We start from the raw sequence: 21,673 nt of genomic DNA on the forward strand, positions 1-21,673 counted from the left end.
AGCTGATGTTACATAATTTTCTAGGGGGCCGCCATATGGACATGTGTTATGAGACGTGACAAGGGGGTAGGGATGTCAAAAATTACCAAAAAAAGTGTTATGTAATTTTTGAACGGCCCTATACAGTTGGAAAACTGGCCTTCATAGAGTGGGTAAAACATACTACTGTAACATGGGTGATGTACAGGACTGTGATGAAAGGGTTGAAATGGCAACAAGAAAATTAGCATAAACATGGTTAGGTTGGAAAGAAATTGCCAGATCTCAGTGAATAAGAGTATCATGTTAGTAAGTAGAAAAACTTTATGATGCATATATAATGCTTGCACTACTGTGTGCAGCAGAGATGTGGGCACTTAAAATGGAAACAAGTTTGAACAGATTCAGCAGTGAAATTCTAAGATTTATGGGAAGATCATGTTACAAATTGGAATTTATGGAGAGATGGGGTGTCTACAGCCTGGAAAATAGATATGGATCTCAAAGATTGAGATGGTTAGAACATGTGGCAGGAAGAGCATTTAGCAAGAAAAGTAGAAGATAGGGGGTGGTTAGTCAAAACCACTAGGAAAGTCTAGAAAGTTGCTAAGAAAGACTGATGAAGACCTAGAAATTGTAGTTATTTGGACAGAAAGTGCACAATACAAAAGAGAGTGGAGAGTCCTCAGGTCATGTCTTGTCCTGCAAAAGAAAAAAGATGATGCTGATTACCATTTTTACTAAGAGCAGTTGCCTGATGGCAAGTATGTATTTCAATTTACAGTTCCTATTAACAAGTTCTGTATTCCAGTAAATATGGATGGTAAGGCTGGAGCTGTTGGATTTGTGTCTGTCTTGTTCCCAAAAGTATATCCCGTGGCACTCTTAAAGATAGATGAAGAAACAAAGGAAATTGTTCGTGATGCCAATGGTTTATGTGTCAAGTGTCAGCCAGGTGAGAAAATTGGTATTAAGTAATATTTGATGTGAAGTTAAATTAAATTTTGTGGTGTATTTGGTCATGAAATTTCCTCAATATCAGCTAATAGTAGATATTTTAAACTGAATTAATTACTTAGATTCAACAATACCTTTTATTTTTTGTTTTAGCAAAGATTTTGTTTTGAAACATTATTGTAACTGTTTATGTAATTTCTTGTTGGTATTCATATAGTATATGGTTTTTTGTAGGTGAAGCAGGTGAATTCATTGGGAAGATTGTCAAAAATGACCCTGTACGAGATTTTCATGGTTATGCTGATGAAAAAGCAACAGCCAAGAAGATTGTGAGAGACGTATTTGTAAAGGGAGACTGTGCCTTCCTTTCAGGTAAATATTGTGTTTATGACAATTTCTGTTTTTAATTTTATGAAAATAATTTGAAATGTCTGTATGTGGTGTAAATAACTTTCATATCTTTAGATCATGTAGGATATCATGTACTTGCCTATAACAAACCCATCAACTGTGCTGAGCTGACATTGCAGTCAGCATGTCGCCAGACATACCACTTTTGAATCTGTGAATTCTGTATTATCAGTTGTCTTGTTGTTTCCATATAACTGCAACTGTGCCCAAGAGAATTTGTCAAATCTTTGTGCTATGCTGGTACTCTCACAACTGCACCTGTGATGTTTACCAAGATTGAATCGCTGATCAATTTTCACACTACAACCATCAGAGGACTTATTGTACCTGTAAGGACAGTTATTCAGGTCTTGATGCTTTGGCTTTTTCCACTTCAGCCTTCTCTTCCTTGTTCGACTTCTGATTTGTCAGTCAAAGTCACAGGTTACTAGTCCTCTAGTGGTGCTCTGCTACCAATTGCTCAACCTCTTTGTATACTTTACTTCTCCTCCATCAGTCTGCCAGTGTCCACACTCTTTGCATTTTACTTCCCTCTTTGCATAACAACGAAAATGCTCTTACAATATGTAGCCTTCAACCATCCTTTACACCAGTACATCTGTCTTTTGCTGCTTCATTTCCACAACCTTTGATGTTAGAACCAGTATTTGCTTAACTGCAAGAATGTATTTTCTGCTTTTATATCAAGCCACTTCATCAAGAAATCATGCTGCGTGTAGATTTCTGACTGCATCAATTGTTAATGTGCCAGCTGTCTGGTGCTCTTGTCGCTCCCTCCTTTGCCCACATTGATTATTTTCCCAGTTAAACTGATGACATCTCAACAGTTCCCACTTTATCAAGTGTACCTTCATGTCATTGCCACTTTTCTGATGTAGTTGTTACTGCTTGCTTTTGGTGCTCTCCATTTTTGTGGTATTAACAATCAAGTTGTCAGGCAAAGAAGGTAACAAAAGGCAGCGAGTGGGGCCATTGGCAGACAGATGAAGGAGGAGTACAGTATGCAAAAAGGTTGACCATGATGGTTCCCTCTGTGTCAGCAGTTTTCTTGGTCCTTTATATTATTTGGAATGGATTTAACCTACTGTTAAAGTTAGCTTTGTATCTTCACAGTGTTAGCTGCGATTGACATTCAAAGCAAACAAAATGACACTTGGCTGATCCTTAACAACTGTCTTTGTAATCACTTGTTTCCTATAATGTGGCATTGGAATACAGTATTTACATTATTGTCAGATTTCTTCATGCTGACGTTATTGTCAGAATTCTTCTTGCTGTGTCCTTGTGGGGACGGGGTGCATTGGCAGTGATAATTTTGATTATTTCTGGCTGATTTTTTCCTGTATGGTATTGTGTTTGTTTTCTGTTTTTGAGAGAGAGAGAGAGAGAGAGAGAGAGAGAGAGAGAGAGAGAGAGAGAGAGAGAGAGAGAGAGAGAGAGAGAGAGAGAGAGAGAGAGAGATCAGAGAGAGAGAGAGAGAGAGAGAGCCTGCATCACAGAAAAATACAGAGCCTGCATATGAAATCGGGATTTTGAATGTTTTTATGGTGATTAGATCAGTACAGTATAAAGATTCTGTAAGTGAAATAACATGTTATAGATATTGTACTGTGTTTTCTTAATGTATGTATACTGAGAGAGAGAGAGAGAGAGTGAGAATGACGGCACAAGAATTTTTTTAATAAATTTATGGGAGATGGTGAGGACTTACCACAAAATGACATAAACCAGGAACTTACTATAATAAATAATTTTTTTTTTATCATAAATGTATTTGTACGTAATCACGAAAATACTAAGATGACGTAACAAACCTAGCATTCTGTTTGGAGGTACTTGTCCCATCGTTCTAAATTGCCTACGTATTTTAGAAGCTCTATACTGTACTAGTACTATCCTAAAATACTGTACATACCTGTACATTAAATGTCATTTCAAAATCATTTTACAATACAGTGAAATATCAATATACGTAAAATGTACACCCAGTGCAGATATGTTTTGTTGTGTTTTGTATTTGGTGATGAAAAGCATTGTTTTGGCTGTTTTGTGTACAGGCAGTCCCCGGTTTACGACGGTTCCGGCTTCTGACGTTCGAGGTTACGACGCTTTTCAAATATATTCATCAGAAATTATTTCTGGCTTACGACGCATGTTCGGGGTTCCGATCCGACGGAAGAAATATGGCCCCAAAATGGCAGAATAATCATAATTTGAAGGTTTTTGATGTAAAACTCAATAATAATGCAGTTTACATCGTTTTCAATGCACCCAGAGCATTAAAAGTAAGGTTTTCTTATGATTTTTGACGATTTTCGACGATGTTCCGGCTTACGACGATTTTGCAAGAACGGAACCCCGTCGTAAACTGGGACCGCCTGTATTTAATTGTAAGTGTACATGTAATAGTGCTTAACTATCGGTATTGGGTGTTTGTCCGGTTGTTAGTCGAATGTTTGGTGGGTTGGTCGGCGATGGTCGTGAGACCAGTCTCATCACAGCCTTGGTGCAGTAAACCCCCCGTATTCGCAGTCTCACTATTCGCGGACTCATGTATTCGAGGATTTCTCTGTGGAACGTATCTACCCATTATTCGAGGAAAATTTGCCCCTTCGTAGCATTTTTCACTGAGAAATATTCACTAATTACTGTATTTTCATATAATTTTCATGACTAAATGCACTTTTTGTGATAAAACTATCAAAATACTCAGGTATAAGCATTTTTAGTTTTTTTTTTGTGTTTAAACTATCAAAATAGGCAATTCTAAGTGTTTTTAGAGGGGTTTTAAGTATCCGCAGATTTTAGGTATTCGTGGGGGGGTGCGGTACAGATCCCCCACAAATACGGGGGTTTACTGTAGTTCTAACTAGTAGGGACTCAAGAAAAGGGAATGCAGCCATAGTTGTCAGTGCCTTCAAGTCCACTTCAGTATTCCCTTTCATCTTAAAGTTCATTTGGGGAGATTTCCTTTAGGAGATATGCACATCTAAATGTAAGGAGAATGTCTTGAGGTGTGCTTTGGATAAGGGTTACGAAGTAGAGATTGTGCGCGTGCCAATGTCATTCTAATTCAAGCTAGGAATATTAAATGCACCATTTGAACTAACAGTAAGTGTATATCGTTCATGTTTTAGATTATTATACACAGCACAATGCAGTGTTTTAGATATAATTTGGAATAGCCTATGAGTGAAGTAACCTGGGTGTCATAATAGAAGACTTAGGCTACAATTAAGTTAGTACGTTACAAAACGTTTAGGCCATACGATTACACTTACGATTTGAAATGCTCCAATTATTCTGAATGAGTCGGAATAACAAGTAACCACATCCATGCTACCTGATTATCCTTTGAGTGGCCTCCCCAACCTGTCAAGGAGGCATCTGAGTGTATTACTAACAAATGGACAGAAGAACCATTTCAACCTATTTTGCAGAGTTCACTTCCAGGTCCACAGACAGAATATCTTTTCAACTGCCTAATTTCACAGGAAAACCTCAGATTGGGTAAGGAACCTTTGCAGATGCTTTCTTCCTCTGGTTTGAATTGGCTAGAAAGACAACCGATCACAAAGGATATCCCAACAAAGACCCAACTACACAAATGTATATTGGGTGTGAGGTAGGACTTGTTCCAGTATATCAGAAAACCCTTGGACTGGAGTCTGCCGACTACCACTCTCAGGTTTCATAGATATTCTGGTGGCTCCCTGATCAGCCAATTGGCTAGGCAGACTACTGATAGAATTCCTTTTTTTCTGAGATCCTGGATAGCTGTTGCTTCTAATTTTGTGGATTCTCTGCAAATCTGAAACCTGTTCTTCCTTATCCAAAACTCCAGGAAGGGGTGGAAGTGATTAGTAATAGGGACATGTTATTATGTCTCTTTATTGTCTCTTTCAGATAGATAGAAACAGTCCAAGTCCCACATGGAGTGAATGAAAGTACTTGGACATCTGTAGTCATCTGGAAATTGTAGCACACAACTCTTTTTGGGCCCTGGGCCAAAAAGGACTTAGCAGTTGCAGCCAAAACAATCCTAGAAGACTCTGAGAGCTCCTTTGTAGTGCCTGTCCCATCTGTGATTTTGCCCATAGCAGCACTAAACTCCTAGCGGGCCACATTAAGTGGAAAGGCGCCCCTGCATTCCTCAGGCCGAAGGTGGAGAAGGCGAAGATGTAGGACCCAAAGGGCGTGATGATGGTGGTTTTGGGGATTTGCTCTGGAGCTACTGGTACCTGGAAGTAGGATTTTAAAAGATCCAACTTAGAAAATATTTTGGCCCCGTGGAAAGAGGCCGTGAGGTCTTGCATGTTTGGGAGAGGGTAGTGATCTGGTTCTGTGGCGAGGTTGAACCACCTGTAGTCACTGCAAGGTCTCCAGGAGCCATCTGGTTTCTGCACTATGTGGAGGGGGGAGGCCCACGGGCTGGAACCCTTTCTACATATGCCCATATGCTCCATCTTGGCTAAAGCGTCCTTGGCCTCCTGAAGGCACTGAGGGGGAAGCCTCCGGAACTTTGCGTGCATCGGGGGTCCCTTCGTTTTGATGTGGTGGTAAACTCCGTGTTTGGCAGGGGCCCCGGGCACCTGAAGCAGTTCGGGTTTGAATACCTCAGGGTGTTCCTTCAGAAGTGAGGCATACTGGCGTGGAGCGACAGAACAGACCGTGGGCTCGCTGGGGCCTGTCGCCAGGGGAAGGGACTGGCAGGACTTGGTGTCCAGCAGGTGTTTGCGGCCGACGTCAACTGCCAGTCCAAAGTGGGCCAGGAGGTCCGCACCCAGGAGTGGGGTCCTCATGTCCACGACGATGAAGTTCCACTTGCACCTCCGGCCTAGGATGGAGACCAACAGGAGCTTGGTGCTGTAGGAGAGGATGGGGGACCCGTTGGTGGCTGTCAGGAAGGCAGCCGGGTCCAACGGGCACTTGCGGTCCTCTCTGGACGGCAGGAACACTGAGCGCATGGCCCCTGTGTTGATCAGCATCATCCTGCTGGAGATGGTGTCGCAGATGTAGAAACCTACTGGTGCGGGGCTCCTGGGTGCTTCTGCTGCCATGGTGGCCTGTGCTGTTGGCCGCCGCTGGCCCCGTTTTTTGGATGTGCGAAAGGGCAGGGGGGCTCACAGTTCCAGGCGTCCTTGCCGTACCGCCGGTGGTAGTAGCAAGGCCCTGGCAATTGCTTTTTCTGGTGATGGGTTGGCTGACTCCTGATGACGGTGTTTATCTCCTCTCCTGCGGTTTCCTCTGGCTGGAGGGAATTGATGGGGTGTGCGGGCATGGATGCCCGCTTTGCTGCCCTCGTGGAGTCAGCTGCTGTGCCGTTTTAATCAGGTCCTCAAGCGGCAGGGTGTAAGGCTCCAAGATCTGGGTCCAAACCTCCGGGAGGAGCTGACGGAGGAAGATCTCCCTCGACAGGCTTATCTCCGTGTGCCTGCCGCTGCCGTCTGTCCCGGGTAGGATGGGAAGGTCCTGGATTACGTTCCACGTCTCCAGGAGGTTCTGGTCGTGCCGGGGGTTGTTGGTGAGGTCGAGGGTGCGGGCGGCTCTCTCGGAGATCGGCAAGGAGCAGGTCTCGACGAGAGAGGCCTTCAGCTTCTGGTAGGTGGCAGGACTTAAGGCAGACACCCACGGGGCAATCTTCCTGTAAACCTCCTCCGGGAGGGCGTTAATTACGATGTCTGCCTGCAGCACTTCGTCAGTCAGCCCCTCGACCCTGTAGAGCCATGATGACAGGTTGTGGTGTGTGAACGGCGGCAGCTTTATGGTGAGGGTGGACCTCGGTTGGTCTGTCAGGAAGGGCAGCGCGCGAGGAGCGGGTACTGGCGTGGAGGAGCGCGCGAGCCTTGGCGTGGGGGAAGGCACGAGTGGGTTTTGCGTGAGGGAGATATCAGACTCTGCGAAGTTCACAGTTATTTGTATGTGGGAGGGAATGTCTGCGTCCATGCTCGCTTCTGCACTCTCACTCAAAGTGTGAGTTACACTCGCGTCAGCACAAGCTTGGGAGCGTGCCATGTGGGTCTGCTAATGACGCCAGTGATCTGACGACGAGGGTCAGTATGCCCGAACACTTTGTTAAAGCGCCGTAGTTAGTCCGTTAGGGGCGTGGGGTAGTTCATCGGGCCAAGACTAAGTTGCCATTTGGGTCCGTTAATGGCTCCGGGAACCAGTCCGGGGTCACTCCTGTGAGAGAGCAGGTAGACATTGACTGCTAGTTTATTAAGGGAGCAGGCTGCTTATAAAGTGGCGTGCGGACGTCAGTACAAAGACATACAAGAACATACAGGTGTCCCAAGGTCAATTGTTCTCAATGTGAAAAAGGACAGGTAAATACAGATAACGTGACAAATAAAATTAACAGATTAGACACAACAATGCTCTGACATAAGTACAGTACAAAAGGGCACAAATGAGTAAGTAATAAATGCACATTTACATAAATAAAACATGGCTAGGTATTGCAACCTAAGGTCAGGAGAAAAGGCACTGTAGAAAATAGGAGGTTCACTAAAGAAAACCCATTGAGTGGGGACTTTACAGGGGAACTACTACACAAGAAACTCCTTTGAGGGTGAACAGCAGCTATGCTATCAAAAAGTAACTGTCTTATCTGTTTTAGAGTATGGAAGTCAGATACATGGTGCAGCATCAGACTTAGCATTAAATAGCTTAGACCTAGTCAGAATGAAGGATTCAGAATCTGCATGAACAAATTCAAACAAGTTAAAAATAGTGAACCTCCTCTCTCTCTCTCTCTCTCTCTCTCTCTCTCTCTCTCTCTCTCTCTCTCTCTCTCCATCATGACTTTAACTGTACATAGTACAATAAAGATTCAAGCAAGTATAGTAAACCCCTGTATTCATGGGGGATGTGTACCCCTCCCCCCCCGCGAATACCTAAAACTAGCGAATACTTAGAACCCTTCTAAAACACTGAGAACTGCCTATTTTGATAGTTCAAACACACAAAACAAACTAAAAATGCCTATACAGGTATTATCCTACCTATGATGGGGTTAGGTTCCAAAAAAACCATCGTTTGTTGGAAAACACGTAAGTAGTACCAAACCGTATCTCGAACGTAGCCTAGCCTGCACTAGGGTATTCGGTACCATGTACTGTATGCATATATGGTAGCCTAGCCTACACTATAAAATACACTCTTTACATACATGGTATAGTAATTATTAATATCAGCTAATTCTGAAGGTTCATGCAAAGTGACGTATGATAATTCAGTACAAAGAGAAATTGAATAACAAACATGAATTAGTTTAGCCTACACTACGGTATATTGTATACATACACGGTAGCGTAGCCTATATTATACTGTACTCAATATTCGCATATCATATTATACAAACGTCAACATAACGAATATGCATCTTTTCCATGGATCTTTTAAAATGTTATGCCTTAATTCACTGTATCCAACAATATTGTATATATTCTTATATTGTTTTTGTATTAAAAATTGCGTTCATAGCAATCAGTGTCTTGGTTTGGAAATGTTTTCGCAGTGTTTATTTCGCTGCATTTAACTCAGTTCAGAGTGCTTTTCTTGCCTCTAGTTAGCGTAAATGAATCTCTAGAGTCTAGGTACTGTATTTATAAGGGACAAGGTTATTTTTGTTATAAAAAGTGTTTTTAAGTCGTAATATAACTTAGAATACATCTCGTTGTGAAATTAATTTATCGGTTATTTTCATTAATAGATGACGATTGACAATCGCTGTTTGGGGGCGTTTGTTTTGTGTAGAAAAACTCAAGATTCCGTTCGCTATTTTCACTTGATTTCATCATAATACTAGCTTTATGTTTTTATCGTTTATTGGCTCAAAAATAACAGTAATGTGTTCTTTCATGCCCAGTAGTTTTGATTAAAATACTTTCTCTCCCATTTTAATTACAATCGAGTTTCATCCATGTCGCCGATGCACAATAATTTACAGTACAGTATAGTCATTAGCAGCTTTAACATTGTTTTCTCAGGTTCAGCTACAACTTGCAGCTTAAATTTAGCAGTATATTTCCTTGACGATCTTTTATCCATACCGAATAAGGGCATAATGTAAAAATATATCAGTCCTATTCTACTTAACGTCATTTGTGCCATAATCTACGGTAATTGTTTATTACCATACGATGGTTGAAATACAGGTAAACGGCTGTTGTTATCCGATTCGGTTATAAGCAAAACAACAGTGTCTTGTTCGGTTTTTATGGCTGTACGCATTTACGCAAGAGTATAACGTTACTAACGGTACTTTTATCATTCTTATTTACTTTTTAACTAGAAGGTGGGATAAAGTGATGGAGGAAAAGTTGTCTATTGTAATTTGGTCTCTCTCACTGCCTGATTATGCTGCTGCCTGCATCCGCGCAAAATTTAAAAATATTTTATAAAAAATATTGTTGTATTGGTATTAATCCTTTAACGCTGACTGGACGTATTTTACGTCGACAAAAGTTGTCTGTTGGGTGCCGAGTGGACGTAAAATACGTCGACTACAAAAAGTTTTTTTTAAATATTCGCGGAAAAATACTTATAGGCCTGGTTTGCAAAAAAATTTAAATCACACACCTTGAGGGATGCTGGGAGTTCACGGATGACGCTGTTGTTTTGTTTACAAGTGTGACCCAGCTGCGCATGCGTGAATTTCTTTCTTCTCCCAAAAGAAAGCATCAGCTAACTTCAATTTTGACATATTTTCATATAAATCACGATAAGTGCCAAAATTTCAACCTTCGGTCAACTTTGACTCGACCGAAATGGTCGAAAAATGCAATTGTAAGCTAAAACTCTTACATTCTAGTAATACTCAATTATTTACCTTCATTTTGCAATAAACGAGAAGTCTGTAGCACAATATTTTGATTTATGGTGAATGTTTGAAAAAACTTTTTCCTTACCTCTACGCGCGCACTAACTCTGCTGAAAATCTCAGAAATTCTTTAGTCACGTCGTAAGTTTTGCACCGTTTTCTAGTAGCCATTACATAAAGTTTTATATATGAAAATGTGCACAATTTCATGTAGAATACAACAAAAAATAAGTCATGTTGTAGCTTTTATCAATTTTGACATATTTTCATATAAATCACGATAAGTGCCAAAATTTCAACATTCGGTCAACTTTGACTCGACCGAAATGGTCAAAAAATGAAATTTTAAGCTAAAACTCTTACATTCTAGTAATATTCAATCATTTACCTTCATTTTGTAACAAATGAGAAGTCTCTAGCACAATATTTCGATTTATGGTGAATTTTTGAAAAAAAACTTTTTCCTTATGTCTGCATGTGCTAACTCTGCTGAAAATCTCAGAAATTCTTTAGTAACTTTGTTGTAATTTTTGCACCGTTTTCTATTAGCTGTTACATAAAGTTTTATTTATGAAAATGTGTGCAATTTCATGTAGAATATAATAAAAAATAACTCATGGTTGTAGCTTTTATCCGTTTTGAAATATTTTCATATAAATCACAGTAAGTGCCAAAATTTCAACCTTCGGTCAACTTTAACATGACCGAAATGGTTGAAGAATGCAATTGTAAGCTAAAACTCTTACATTCTAGTAATATTCAATCATTTACCTTCATTTTGCAACAAACGAGAAGTCTCTAACACAATATTTTGATTTATGGTGAATTTTTGAAAAAAACTTTTTCCTTACCTCACGCACCCTAACTCTGCTGAAAATCTCAGAATTTCTTTAGTCACTTTGTCATAATTTTTGCACCATTTTCTATTAGCCGTTAAATAAAGTTTTATATAAGAAAATGTGTGCAATTTCATGGAGAATACAACAAAAAATAACTCATGGTTGTAGCTTATATCAGTTTTGAAATATTTTCATATAAATCACGATAAGTGACAAAAATTTCAACCTTTGGTCAACTTTGACTTGACCGAAATGATCGAAAAATGCAATTGTAAGCTAAAACTCTTACATTCTAGTAATAGACAATCATTTACTTTCATTTTGCAACAAACAAGAAGTCTCTAGCACAATATTTCGATTTATGGTGAATTTTTGAAAAAACTTTTTCCTTACATCCGCGAGCGCCAACTCTGCTGAAAATCTCAGAATTTCTTTAGTCACTTTGTTGTAATTTTTGCACCATTTTCTATTAGCTACTACGTAAAGTTTTATACATGAAAATGTGCACAATTTCATGTAGAATACAACAAAAAATAACTCATTGTTGTAGCTTTTATCAGTTTTGAAATATTTTCATATAAATCACGATAAATAGAAAAAATTCAACCTCCAGTCAACTTTAACTCAACCGAAATGGTCGAAAAATGCAATTGTAAGCTAAAACTCTTACATTCTAGTAATATTCAATCATTTACCTTCATTTTGCAACAAACAGGAAGTCTCTAGCACAATATTTCGATTTATGGTGAATTTTTGAAAAATGTCCACGCGTTATGAATTCATGCATCATTTTGTGATAATATTTTCTCTGTGTTGCTTTGATCATTTTACAATTTGTTATATACCAAAATCATCGCAATCTAGTGTGCAATACAACGAAAAAAAAAAATAACTCATTAGCTTTAACCGTTTTGCTCACAGCGCGATTTGTACACAATTATATATGACATTTTTTTTGCGCTGTCATATATTCCAATATTTATATATGATAATGATTTTTTTCCATTTCTGATGGTTGCATACTAAACTTCAGGCAATGAGATAAAAAAGGAGCCAAAAATAAACTCTTAATCTTATAAACTAAGCGTGCTGTGATTTTTTTAAAAAAACCTTTCTTTCCACTTCAGCGCTAACCCTCAAACCCCGTCGGCATACGGCAGACACTTTTGTAAATAGAGGCTCGGCGTTTAAGTGTTAATTGCTTACCCCATTGCAAAATTTAATTATCGTAAGGTGAATTATCGTAACTTGAGCATTACCTGAGTATTTTAATACAGTAGTTTTATCACAAAAAAGTACATTTAGTCATGAAAATGAGATGAAAATACAGTATTTAGTTAATATTTCTCAGTGAAAAAGACCACAAATGAGCAAATTTTCTGCAAATAATGGTTAGATATGCTCCAAAGAGAAACCTGTGAATACGTGAGTCCGTGAATCGTAAGAACGCGAATACAGGGTTGTTTACTGTAAGCTCACCAACCATATAGATTTTCAACACACATTTCTATAAAGACTGTATTCATCCACCACCATTCTCAATACTGTAAATGTAAACATAACACTTTCTCCTGAACTTGAATATCCTTCTTTTTTGATGAGGCATAAAGTATGCATGTCTTCTCCAATCATTTGTTTTGAAAGCATCTTCCTCGCTAAATTTCCCGTCACTTTATCATGCCATCTAATCCTTTGCCTCCCTTTTGATCTTTTACCCATTAACAGGTTCCACCCGCTTCATTCCTTCCTCCTCACTCATCCTTATCACGTCTAGTCATCTCAATCTCGACTCTTATCAGTAATCTGTACTGCTCTGGCACTTCTCATGGTATATAGCACCCCAAAGGCAACTTAAAGGAAACACCAGTTAATGACCTGCATGGTGTCACCTCCCTGTAATACATTAGAAAAGTTGACTGTAGATACTTGTGGAGCCATGACACTATGAGCTTTTTTACATGATGTATACATGATTTCAGGGAGCATGGTGTATGACATTCCTCACGTAAGTATTACTGGGTTATACCAAATGCTGCTTTGTGGTGTTCTTCATTCCAGAAATAATGCCCCCTTGAAGTATTATAATCCTGTCTTCGAGTTGTCACTCTCATCTGACGCATGGGTATTTGATGAATAACCACATGACCCTATCCCTATAAGCAGAACAATGCTTACAGTGAAACATATCTTTATTGGTTGTCCAACCAATAACATGTATTAAGCATTGAAAACAAATTTTGGAGGAAGATTCTGTCTGAATCTCTGGTATTTGCAGTGTACTATATCTAATTGTTAAATTTTTGCTGACTTGCAGTATATTGAATGATGTAAAAAACAGTCATCATGAACAAACCTTTGGGCTAGCCATTGTAAAAAACAGTTATTATGAATAAAGATAATTCAGCAGTATGTTTTAACTGCATTAATAATTATAATTTATGGTCTCAGTAGCACCATTATTATGAAACTGAGTAAATACAATTAAATTAATTTGATCTAAGAAGAATGCTTGTTAGGAAAGATGAATTTAAAATTAATAAGCTTCACAGGTATTGATGCGACATAATTTTAACCTCTTGTAATTTATATCCTTATCTTTTTAATATTTTATGTCAAGAAGAGAGGTATAAACAATCAGATTTTAACTTTAATTTTTATTCATTTTTAGGAGACATCCTTGTGATGGATTATGAAGGCTACCTTTACTTCAAGGACCGCACTGGAGATACTTTCCGTTGGAAAGGTGAAAATGTCGCAACAAGTGAAATTGAGGGAGTTATTTCCAAATTCATAGGACACGGAGATGTTGTTGTGTATGGTGTTGAAGTAAGTTTTGAATGCACATCAATGCCATTACATATATTTCATGTTTTGTTTGAGGGAGAAAACAGAAGGATTGTAAGAATGCTGTATATAATTTACAGTTATCCCACTCATATGCTGGTAGGGGTTCCATCTCTCCCTTTACAACCAAGATATTGGACTTTTTTTATAATGTGAACCCTACATTATCCATTTTTAATAGAAAGATGCATAGTATCTAGGATAATGTTTATTTTAAAACGTAATTATGAAACGTCAGCAAAATAATTAATTGCTTAGAATACATATAGTTTTAATATTACAATACATGTACTGTACTGTACTGAACTGTACTGCAGTGTTATAAAATTTGTGTACAGTACTGGATGTGAACAACAATATTTCTTTTAAAGAATATGCTTAGTTTTTAAAAGCAAAATTGATTCTTTTAATTCACTCCCATCATGTTTGTGACTTTTCTTCTATAAAAGGATGGATTCTTCTTAAAAAGGGATTTTAACAAAGGAAAAATCTATTTCTGAGGGAGGCCCCGTGTCACCCGGTGAAATTCCATACTAACACGAATTTCTAGGTATAAATATTGCTAAATATACCAGAGAAAAAAGCTTTCAGGAATGCTGGAGTTACTACTCCCAGATCGAGCGTCTTCTATATTGAGGACGTCGGTATTACCAAGGGTGAGTGAAAGAATCACAACCACAGAGCCACACTCGAAAGACATCCCCATGTCAAAACCCCCGGGAAGAGCGGAGAGCCGTACCAGCTCCCACACTCACCCGCCCGCCAAGCGGTGACTCCAGCGCCATCTGAACTCATTCCAGACTAGCACCACCCCCAGGCTTGGCATGTGCAAGTAGGGGGTGGGGGGAAACCAGCTCCTGGGAGGGTCAACGGGTGACACGGGGCCTCCCTCAGAAATAGATTTTTCCTTTGTCAAAATCCCTTTTTTGAGCTCGGCCCCGTGTCACCCGATGAAATAATGACAGAGAATCATGCCAAGACTGCAAAGCTACAAAAGAAAATAAAAGGTGATTTGAACAAAAACACATGCTATGAAAAAATAGATTTAATTATGATATCTCTCCAATACCAGGTAAGTATGGGAACTTAAATTTAAGAGTAATGTACAGAAATAGATATACAATGTAAATACGGGTGGAATAAGACACACCCAACAATATAATGGCACAATCTGGTAAATATAAACTTAAATCTAAGAACAATGAGAGGTATACAATATCAAGAGGTGAGGTACATGGAGCAAAATAAAAACAGCTCCAGTACCTCTAGGATAATCTAAATTCACAGCACATCAAAATACAATCACCAAGACAAACAATAACAAAGGCAATACTAGCATCAGTTATGAGGAGCAAGGCAGTGAGGCATGATTGAACCAGAAGAGCAGGCAGAGAAATAAATGAGGCAGGCGGGCGGGGGGGAAAGGAAAGGGATTAAGGATAATTAAGGTGGGGGAATGACACTCCCCACAGCCACTGTAGAAAATTTCAGGGCTTCGAGTGATTTTAGATAGTGGCGTTTAAACACTAGAGGTGATTTCCATCCCGTATACTTGGTAAGTTCAGCAAAATCCATATTATGAAAATAATTGGTAGAGGTAGCTACCGCACGGATATCATGAACCTTAGGGACTGAATCCGGGTTGGCTTGTTTAATAAAATACAGAATTTGCTGTCTTATAGCGTTCAACAAAAGAGTTCCACCTTTTTCCCTGATGAAAAGAGGACCCAACTTACACTGTGGAGTTCTTTGTAGGTACGACTTTAGGGTATAGACTGGACATAATGACTGGTCCTGTGGAAGAGGCACCACCTTCCAGGGGGACCACCTGTCCTGAGGGTCTTCATTTTTAGCTAGGAACCTATGATCAGGGGAAAGGAGGACATCTCCGGATGGGAGGAAATCAATGTGATCATCACCTCTAGCGAGAGCTGATAGCTCTGAAATTCTGGCACCTGAAGCCAAGCTAATCAGAAACAAGGTCTTTCTTAAGAGATCCAGATAAGAGCACTGTGAGTTATCAATATCAGAGGCTAATTTTAAAACATCGTTGAGGAACCAGATAACAGAATGTGGGCGTGTTACCGGCCTCAAACGAGCGCATGCTCTAGGGATGGATGAAAAGTATGAATCTGTAAGGTCAATTTTAAAACCATACAAAAATACCTTCTTTAAGGCTGATTTAGCTGTAGTAATAGTGGCCGGAGCAAGGCCTCTTTCAAACAATGATCTAAAGAAAGTAACCGCTAGGTTAGTAGTCATAGTTTGAGCTTCAGATGCCTTCAAAAAGGATGCTAATTTTTTGACTGCTGAATCATATTGTCTGAGAGTAGAATCTCTCTTATCAGATTCCAGAAACAGAGTGTTAACGGGGTCAATGTTTGCTCCCTTTTCTGCAGCAAACTTTATAAAGTCCATAAAACCAGGGCATTCTGAATTTTTAAGGAAGCTAACACAGTCTTGGTTTGTACTACTTGGGTCAGTCTGGGTTTGGGTATCTGATGACACCGCAACTTGAGCTCCTGAAGCAGAGGGAACCAGTTGCTCTTCGGCCAATAGGGAGCTACTAGAGCTAGTTGGCCCTTGAATGACCTGAGTTTGTGTAGTACCTTCAACAACATGTTTATTGGGGGAAACAAGTAGATCCTCTCCCAATTGTTCCAGTCTATGGTCATCGCGTCTGTGGCATAGGCCTGGGGGTCCAGGTTGGGAGCCACATAACAGAGAAGCTTGTGATTGCTCTCCATAGCGAACAGATCCACTTGGAGTCCCGGAACCCGGCGGCAAATCCAATTGAACGATTCTCCGTCCAGAGACCACTCCGTCTCCAACGGAGTAGTCCTGGACAGGGAATCCGCCACCACGTTCCGGACCCCCGCTAGGTGGGTGGCCGACAGATGCCAGCCGTGCTTGTTCGCCAGGGAGAAGATAGCTACCATCACCTGGTTTATGCGACCTGATTTGGAGCCACCCCTGTTGATGCAATGAACCACCACGGCGCTGTCCAACACCAGCCTGATGTGAATCTGGCCGGCGGGGCAGAGTTTCTTTAGAGTTAGAAACACTGCCATAGCTTTCAAGGTGTTTATATGGAACTGTTGAAACATTGTAGACCATGTCTCTTGTACTTTTTGTTTTGGTGAGTACCCTCCCCAGCCGCTTAATGAAGCGTCTGTGTAAATTACCAGAGCCGGAGGGGTAAATTGAGGTGGGACCGACTTCGACAGGCCTTTGACTGTGGACCATGGTTGAAGCCTTGTCTTCAAGATTCGCGGGATTGAAGAGACCCTGTCTCTGAGCCTGACATTGGCTCGTCTCCGCCACACTCTGTTTATGTCTTTTAATTTCGCTTTTAAGAGCAGGTCTGTCATTGAAGCGAACTGAAGAGAGCTGAGAATTCTCTCTTGAGACCGGCGGGATGCTGCTTTGTCCTTCAAAAATTTTCTGGTAGCGGCGGCTATCTCCTTCCGCTTGGACGGCGGGAGGGATAGCTTGTACGAGGACAGGTCCCACTGGAGACCCAGCCACTGAAACCGGGACTCCGGAGTCAGGCGGGACTTCTCCCTGTTCAACTGAAAGCCTAACGACTCCAGGAACTTGATCACTATGGCTGTAGCCTTCCGGCACTCCTGTACTGTTGGAGCCCAGATTATCCAATCGTCCAGGTATGCTGCCAGGGAGATCCCCCGGGACCGAAGCTGCTGAACGACTGTTTCCGCCAGCTTTGTAAATATCCTGGGGGCTATATTGAGTCCGAAAGGCATGACCTTGAAGGAGTAGGCTTGTTTCCCGAGTCTGAAACCCAGGAAGGGAGAGAAGTTCCGCGCAACCGGGATGTGATAGTAAGCGTCTGAAAGATCGATAGAGGTGGTGACGGCTCCACGCGGCAGTAGAGTCCATACTTGAGCCACCGTAAGCATGCGAAACTTGTCGCATTTTATGTAGAGATTTAGACGCGACAGATCTAGAATCACTCTTTGCTGACCGGAATCTTTCTTTGGGACAGTGAACAGTCTGCCTTGAAATTTGAGGTGCCTTACTTTCTTTATTGCTCTCTTGCTGAGAAGCTCCGTCACAAAGTCCTGTAGGACTTTGGGGGGTTGGTAAAATCTGGTCAGGGGAGGGGATCCTTGACCCAGCTCCAACCCAGACCTTTGGACACAATGCTGTGTGCCCAAGGACTGAAGGACCACTGGTCTCTGAACCAGTAAAGGCGACCACCTACCTGACTGGTCTCAGTGGGAGGAAGCAGGTTTGTTTCCTCTACCGCGGCCAGGTTTTCCCCGAGAGGCAGATCCGGCCTTACCTCTGTATGGGGCGCGACCTCTACCCCCCCTTGCGCTCCTATTAAGGCCGTGAAAGACCCCACGGCCCTCATAGGTAGGGTTGTACGCTGGCGAGGAGACGTACGAGGGTGCAGCAAGGGATTGGGCTGGTTGAACCAGCACGTATTGTTGGGGTTGAGCCTTGGAGGTGGAGGGTTGGCCCACCGCCGAGACTGGGACTGCCTGAACTACCGTCCGGTGTTGAGGTCTTCTGTGCTGCCTAAAACGTTTTCCAGACTTAATCTGGGAGCTGCCAGATTTGGGGGTCTTCCGCTTGAAGGCGGAGACACCCCAACGGGAGCGCAGGCTCTGGTTGGCCCTGGTAGCCTCGCTCAGGACACTGGCAACTTCGTCTTCTTGGAAGAGATTATCCCCAGATAGAGCTCTTCATGAGCTTGTTAGGCTCATGACGAATGGTGGCATCCGTGAAGATGAATTTGCGGCACTCCAACTTAGCCACCATGAAGTCATACAGGTCTGACTGAAACCCTGCCAACAGGGATTTAGCCAGAACCTGGAACAGAGGCTCCTCTGCACAGGAGACGGCGGTCACTTCTGTTAAGCACAGGGAGTTCAAGGATCGGCTCAACCAACACCGAGCCTCAAACTCTGCCTTCAGCAGAGCTTCCGGGAGCTTAGGAAGCTGCTCACTGAATTGTGAAGACACACAATCAGCGTCCAATTTACCCACCGTAAATGTGGACGGGGCGTCCTTCCAGAACTCCTCACCTGGGAATACCAGAGATGTGGAGTCTGTCTCCCTCAGCTGAGGCAAGGGTTTGCCATCGAAGCAAGCCTGAGCCGTTGCCAAAGCAACTTTGTTTAGGCAGGGAGTGGGCAACTTATCACCCAAGGAAAACATGGTATAGTTGCCCCTGAAGAGAGTCAATTTGGTATTATCTGCAACAGAGCAGATTGCGCCTGGTCCCTAGGGAAGATCACTGTCTCCTTAGGGACCTTGTCTGAGCGTATCCAGGCTTCCTCCGTCAGCCTAACGAAGCCTGGGTAGGGGGGCAAGAGATCAGGAGGAAGAACTCCAGTTCCTCCAGACGTCTCGTGCCAAGACCCTCGATGGTCAGGGTGTCTTCGTGACGAATAGCACGAAGAGCAAAACGCCATGGGTTCCCTACATCGAAAGGAGGAGGTCAGCAGTGTCAGGATCTCATACTGCATGGACCGGCCCTGCCGAGCGAGCCATATCCGCCAGCAGAGTCTCCTGATTATGAAGCCATTCTGTAATCTTGGTAAGCTTCGCCTCTACCTCCGTAGAGATTCTTTCGAGCAACATCCCTGCAAACGCCTCAGGGTCAAAGGCAGGCTGGCGAGGAGGGCTTGGTTTGGGCGCCCTCTTACTCGCTCCTTTGCCCGAGGTTCCTGGTTTGCTCCCGGAGGCCACAGATACAACAACCTTGGCCTTCGACGGGGGGAAGGGAGATGCCTTACGGGAAGACGAGGACTTGTAGCCCTTCGCCTTCCACGACGTCTTCAACTTCAACCTGGGGACAGCAGATGGAGCCCTGTCCCCCAAGATGGAAGACTTGGTAAACCCTGAAAAGGATGACACAGAGGAAGATGGGGAATCAAAAAGGGGACCTGCCCCCGCTGCCTCACTTACCTCACTACCTACCCCTTGGTCTGGCTCCGTATTCATCGGCTCCAGGTCCAAATCTAAGGCAGCGACATCCTCTGAAACCTCCGCGTACAGGGTGTCCTCTTGAGGTGGCTGGGTCGCGGCCCGGATCTGCTGGATGATGGGAGTGGCCAGATCTGACGGTATGGCCGCAGCAATCCAGGCGCCGGGGTAGAGCAGGTCCCTCAAGCTCGCGTCGAGGACATAGGGTTTCCCCGACGGCACGTTCCTTCCAAACCCAGCCACCCAGGCGCGGAGAGACTCAAGGGCCTCCTTCTTGGAGGACTCGTCAGCCTGAAAGAGAGCAGGGAATCAGGTCTAACATATTGTAACACAAAAGTCATGACGTACAAAATGAGCACATATCAGACTGAAAGTAGCGTGAAGAACGAAAGTCAAGCTTACCGACTCATCCTGGATACCACTGCACAGAGCGAAGCAAACCTCGCACCCATCAGGATGCCAAACGACAAGATCATCCAGCCGGACCGCATGGCCAGCGTGGGTCCGCACACCACATGCCCGTAAGGTTGATGGAGGGTGGCGGTGCATCCTGGCTCTCACAACGCACAGTCTGTAAGTGTGAAAAGTACATGAACCTACCACTCTAGAAACTTAAACTAAGCAGGCACGGGTATTTTCAAACCTACTACCGGAGTACTCCGGAGGGAAGAAAAACCCCCGTCAGAGACGGGCCTACCAAACAAGTAACTAAATATAGTGTTAAACAAGCTGCTCTCCGACCACCGGAATACTCCGGCGGAACGATAGAGCTGAGTCAACAGGGCCCTACCACAAGGGATGCCGGGAATAAAACGGCGGAACCAAGGGTAGGACAGGACACCGACCTTTAATAACAATATGTCCAACGGCGGAGTGAGCCGCCGGAACAAAACAAGAGTATATGCATATATAAAATACAGGGGATGGTAACGAAACTGGTTAATTCCATATACTCCGAAGTCTGGAACCGCCCCCTCCGGAGATCCCAAGCCTCAACTGCTAGAGAACAATAGTAGGGTGAGGCTAACAAACATCACAGGACCAGGAGGGCCGGAGTAAGCGCCAGTCAACCCAACTAAAGTATCTCGAACGCCAAGCTTAACGCGGAAAAGGGGCGAGAATCAATAACCCTAAGAATGTTCGAAACCTGCTCGATCCTAGGAGAGCGGGTTAACGAGACACTGAGCCAAGCAAAAAGCCATCGGGGACTTGTCCTGGGAGGGAGCGAATCCCTCCACCAGGAAAAGGCCCCACAACTCAGAGTGAACGCCAGCTGACGTTACCCGCACGAGAAGATGACAAAGAGCTTGACTTAGGGTAGGAAGGGGGGGGAGGAAAGGGTTGGAGGGTAGGGATGGGAGTAGGCCAGAGCAAGTGAAAACAGGAGACTGGGGAAGATACTTCACCCGCTCGACTGCAGACACACACCACGCCAAGTAAATTAATACCAGCAGTGGAAGAACATAGCCTACTCCGAATAAGGGGAAGGAAGGGATAGCGACCTAAGGCCTCAACGCGCTCGCCCTACACCTAGGCGTAGCCTAGGCCAGCACCCGCACCTATGGATAGCCTAGGGTAACAGGAGGGAATAAGGGAAGGGAGGAAGGAGGAAACAACGGGGAGAGAAATTCCCGTGCTGAAAACCAACCAGAGCCGAGCGAAAGGGGAGGATGCTATGACAGCACAGAGGAGACACACCCCCAGAAAAAGCCTCTACCCCTCCATAGAAGGGGGAGGACAATGGGTTCTCACTGTACAACCCAAACAACGGCCAGTGGAAGGAACAACAACAGAAACTCTCTCTACCTGCTGATCCTCTCCTCACACCTAACCTAACTCAGGGTAAAAGGGAGAGCGGGAG

The 21,673-nt window shown here is 42.9% G+C and overlaps 1 protein-coding gene across 6 annotated transcripts in view; it reads left to right on the top strand.

Annotated features, from left to right (window-relative positions):
* LOC136849333 (long-chain fatty acid transport protein 1-like) overlaps positions 1-21,673 on the top strand; it is a 596,150-nt gene that overhangs the window by 555,227 nt on the left and 19,250 nt on the right. For all 6 annotated transcript variants that reach the window (XM_067122695.1, XM_067122697.1, XM_067122692.1 and 3 more), the window contains 3 exons: positions 791-934; positions 1,171-1,308; positions 13,679-13,836. In XM_067122695.1, the coding sequence (XP_066978796.1) occupies positions 791-934; positions 1,171-1,308; positions 13,679-13,836 (440 nt within the window). The remainder of the gene's footprint in view (positions 1-790; positions 935-1,170; positions 1,309-13,678; positions 13,837-21,673) is intronic.

Source organism: Macrobrachium rosenbergii, chromosome 20, assembly GCF_040412425.1.
Source record: "Macrobrachium rosenbergii isolate ZJJX-2024 chromosome 20, ASM4041242v1, whole genome shotgun sequence".
NCBI lineage: Eukaryota > Metazoa > Arthropoda > Malacostraca > Decapoda > Palaemonidae > Macrobrachium > Macrobrachium rosenbergii.